Genomic DNA, 4141 nt, shown 5'->3' on the forward strand with positions numbered 1-4141 from the left:
ATCATTTGTTTCTACATTCACAGCTTTCTAGCTACCCACACAGATTACAAGAAAAATCATATCTCGAGTTACTGAAACTCAAAATCAAGATCTGTAAATTTTCCTAAATCTAGACTCATATATATATTTACTAATTTTTTTATAGAATTTTGGTTGGGCCAATTAGTACAGTTTACTAGTTAAATTCTCCCTGTTTGTGGTCTGACTGCTCGACCTCTGTGTATTACGAATCAGATATCTCTATAAAGAATTTCAATGACTACAAGGTTTATTTCTATTAAAACTAGACTCAATAAGGAATCTTTACATATAAAGAATGACTTCTAATTATTTTTTTACAATTTATTATGAATTTTTAAATTCAGAATAGAGGATCCAGAAATCACTCTGGACCTGTTTCACAAGGTTTCAAATATCTCATAAAGTATAATTTATATGCCTGTTTTTTCTATCCATATGAAAATAGACTCATTAAGCTTCAATTTAATAACTTGATCATCATTTAATTCCATTTATACTATTTTTAGTGATTTTTCAAATTCATGTCATTGCTGCAGCAATATTCTATCTTAAGGCAAATTTCATCTTTTCATGAGTTGTTATGAACTAGATAACCTATTAAACTTCCATGATATCAAACATGATCTAAATTTAACCATCACCATAACTTATCAATATCAAACATTTTCTCAACCAATCATGGCCATATCATAAAATTATTTACACAAAATAAGTATATTGCTATACATGCCATACTTAAGTTTTACAAGCCATTTACCCAGATGAAAGTCCTTTGGATAGTGTGATCGAACCTTCGACCAGTCCCGATTTCCGAGCTGGCTTGTTCAAAACTACAGTAAATAAAGAGGAGGGAGTAAGCATAAATGCTTAGTAAGTTCATATGTAAATAACAAGTAACATAACAATACAAATATATCAAACAACTTTAGCGTGGTATCACCAAAACATATATCACATTTCTAAACATCATTCATCATCTTACCACATTATCGTTGTTGTATCTATTTTCAACCCGAGGGTTAAGAACATACCTGTCCAAAGTGTCCATTTCACAACACTTACCAAAACGTCGCTTGCATCTTAAGTGTTCTTCCATTTCACTAGAAATTTCACCCGTTGAACACATCTGAATACAACTCGGATACACGGATAATTTGCACATAAGTGCCTCATATGTAATCAAGAAATCATGTAACCCGCCCCTAAGTGAACTCGGACTCAACTCAACGAGCTCGGGAGTTCGCATCCATAAGTGAACTCAGACTCAACTCAATGAGTTCAGATGCCTAGTTACATCTCACGAACTCGGACTCAACTCAACGAGTTTGGACATTCGCATCCATAAGTGAACTCGGACTCAACTCAACGAGTTCGGATGCTCAACCATCCTAGTGACATGTCACTTGTATCCTAATCTATTCATAAGGTTCAAACGGGCTTTTTTTTTTTGATCTCACATTGCCGTCTTCCATGGAATATCGGAACTGATACTCGGTAGCAATTCATATTTATCAAGTAGTAAACATAATTTGCATATTACTCAACATTAACCACAAAGCATAATATTTCACGATAAAAAAAAATCAGCATATCATATAATTAACATCAATAACTTAAAAATAACAATTATGCTACATTATTTACACATGAACTTACCTTGGTACCAAAATATAAAGATTTTGCAATTTAGTCCACAATCTTTTCTTTTCCTCGATCGCGACTTGAATCTCGTTTCTCTTGATCTATAATGCCAAATTAATCTTATTCAATACATACATTCATCAAAACAACATTTAATACGAACTTTGGAAAAATTATACTTTTGCCCCTAAACTTTTGCATAATTACACTTTTGCCCCTGGGCTCGGGAATTAAACTTTATTCCTTATTCTTATGTTTTATAACATGCTGATCATTTTTCCCTTCTATGGCAACATCAAATTCTTACTCTAACATTCACTCAAAACCGAGTAGCACAAGTTGTCTAACATAATTTAAAACCCCATATTCTATCATAAAACATCAAAATACACAAATTTCACCTATGGGTATTTTTCCAAATATAAACCCTAGGTTGAATTATTGCTAACATAAGCTTAATCGAGCTACCGGGATTCCAAAAACGTAAAGAACATTAAAAACGGGGCTTGGAATCACTTACTATGGAGCTTGGAAGCTTGAAACAAACCCTAAATATGGAGAACCCTTGAAATTTCGTCCTAATGAAGAAGATGGACAAAAATTGGCTTTTAATTTTGTTTTTAATTCATTTTAATAACTAAATGACCAAAATGCCCTTACTACTAAACTTTCCAAAAATTCCATCCATGTCCAATTTTTGTCCATAGACTTAGAAATTGGTCAAATTGCTATTTAAGACCTCCTAGTTAATATTTCAATGCAATTTCATACTAAAAACTTCTAGAATGCAAAATTTGCAACTTATTCGATTTAGTCCCTACTTTCAATTTAAACACGTTACGCATAGAATTTCATCACGAAATTTTCACACAATCATGCAATCATATCATATTCATCAAAATAATTATAAAATAATTATTTCTATCTTGGATTTATGGTCGCGAAACCACTATTCCGATTAAGCCCTAATTCAGGATATTACAAACCCAATTTCTTCATGAAACCAGGACGGCATCTACCACATGCGTACTTACCTTTTGTGATTGTGGAGTTTTGGCCCATACTGCAAGTAAAGAAATGGGAACAGAAACCGAATGAATCCAAAAATAGAAATGGGAACTTTTAATCTACATTTTACTTGGCAGGGAGGTTAGTTTTCCTTGTGGTTTTTGTTTCCTCGCCTTAAGTTGTCAAGAGCACCCATTAAGGCAAAAGTCACTGGAATCCTGTGTCTTTCATGCCTGAGTCTCACTTGTCTAATTAGTAGCGGTCTTCTTTTGGATTCCTTAACAAGCCCGCCACTTGTTACAACATATAGATACTTTCATCTGTCTTTCTAAAGGAGATTGTCTACTAACTAGACCTATCTCTCTCAGACAGATGGGACTAAGGAATTAAAAACCAAGTTTCTTATGACTTTTGACTTCTACTCGAGGCAATGAAACTCTCATCTCATCTCAGCCATGAAAAATCTGGATTTGAAGTTCCCACTTGTTTCTTTTAGTTTTCGTTTCCTTCAAATCATACAACCTCAAAATGTGGGTTCAAGTTACAGCTCTTTCTTTAATTCTCTCCTATCTCCTCATCAGCATTACTCTTATTGAGGCTCTCCTAATAAGTTTTGACATTGGTAATTTCTCTATGAATAGCGAATATGGTAAAAACCGGGACCTTATTCTTGCTTCTCTCCCATCTAATGTCTCTACTAAAGGTGGTTTTCTTACTACCAGTATTGGCCAAAACTCCAACAAAGTTTACACTCTTGCTATATGCAGAGGAGACTCTAGTCCATACGCTTGTTATGAATGTATCTATCGCTCAATCCACAATCTCGTCACTAGCTGTCCCAACCAGAAAGAAGCCCTTTCATATGCGAGGAGTCTATGTCATGTACACTATTCAGATCGCTCGTTTTATGGAACCCTGGAGCTAGAACCCGTAAGGCAGGCTCTAATAATGACGACATCACGTCGAACTTAACACAATTTTATACAGCTTGGGAGAGTTTGATGGATAGTATTGGGGAAAAGGCTTCCAACGGCACTTCTACTCTTTAAGTTTGCAAATGGAGAAGCAAATTTTGGGGAATACCAAAAGATAAATACACGAATGCAGTGCACTCCAGATTTATCACACAAGGATTGTGATTCCTGCCTCAGCCTATCCGTAAGTTACTTTAAAGCATGTTTCCATGGGAAGAAATGAGGTTATGTTCGGAGGCCTAACTGTTATTTTCGCTCGGAATTGTATCCCTTCTATACATCCAACGTGTTGAATTATAGAATAAACCGAATCAAAATAAAATTTTTCATTCTTTCTTACTTAAGAGATAAGAATGCCCACGTATTTAATACATGCAGTCCCTTAACCACCTTTAACAGCTAACAGATAATCCTAACTACTTTTAACAGACTTTAACTACAAAACCGTTTCTTAAATTCCCATAACATTCCCCATGCACTTCTAACTATCATATGAA

At 34.5% G+C, this 4141-nt stretch overlaps 1 protein-coding gene across 1 annotated transcript; it reads left to right on the forward strand.

Moving 5' to 3' along the window:
- The first annotated feature begins 3198 nt into the window (after positions 1–3198).
- LOC108485313 (cysteine-rich receptor-like protein kinase 14) lies at positions 3199–3642 on the forward strand. Its single transcript, XM_017789131.1, has one exon. It carries the CDS (start codon positions 3199–3201, stop codon positions 3640–3642), a length of 444 nt encoding a protein of 147 aa, XP_017644620.1.
- The last annotated feature ends 499 nt before the right edge of the window (positions 3643–4141 follow it).

The sequence above is a fragment of the Gossypium arboreum genome, chromosome 6 (genome assembly GCF_025698485.1).
Source record: "Gossypium arboreum isolate Shixiya-1 chromosome 6, ASM2569848v2, whole genome shotgun sequence".
Lineage (NCBI taxonomy): Eukaryota > Viridiplantae > Streptophyta > Magnoliopsida > Malvales > Malvaceae > Gossypium > Gossypium arboreum.

What these genes read in the sequence shown, in the direction of transcription:
- LOC108485313 (XM_017789131.1), top strand. Translation starts at nt 3,199, where the DNA reads ATGTGGGTTCAAGTTACAGCTCTTTCTTTAATTCTCTCCTATCTCCTC.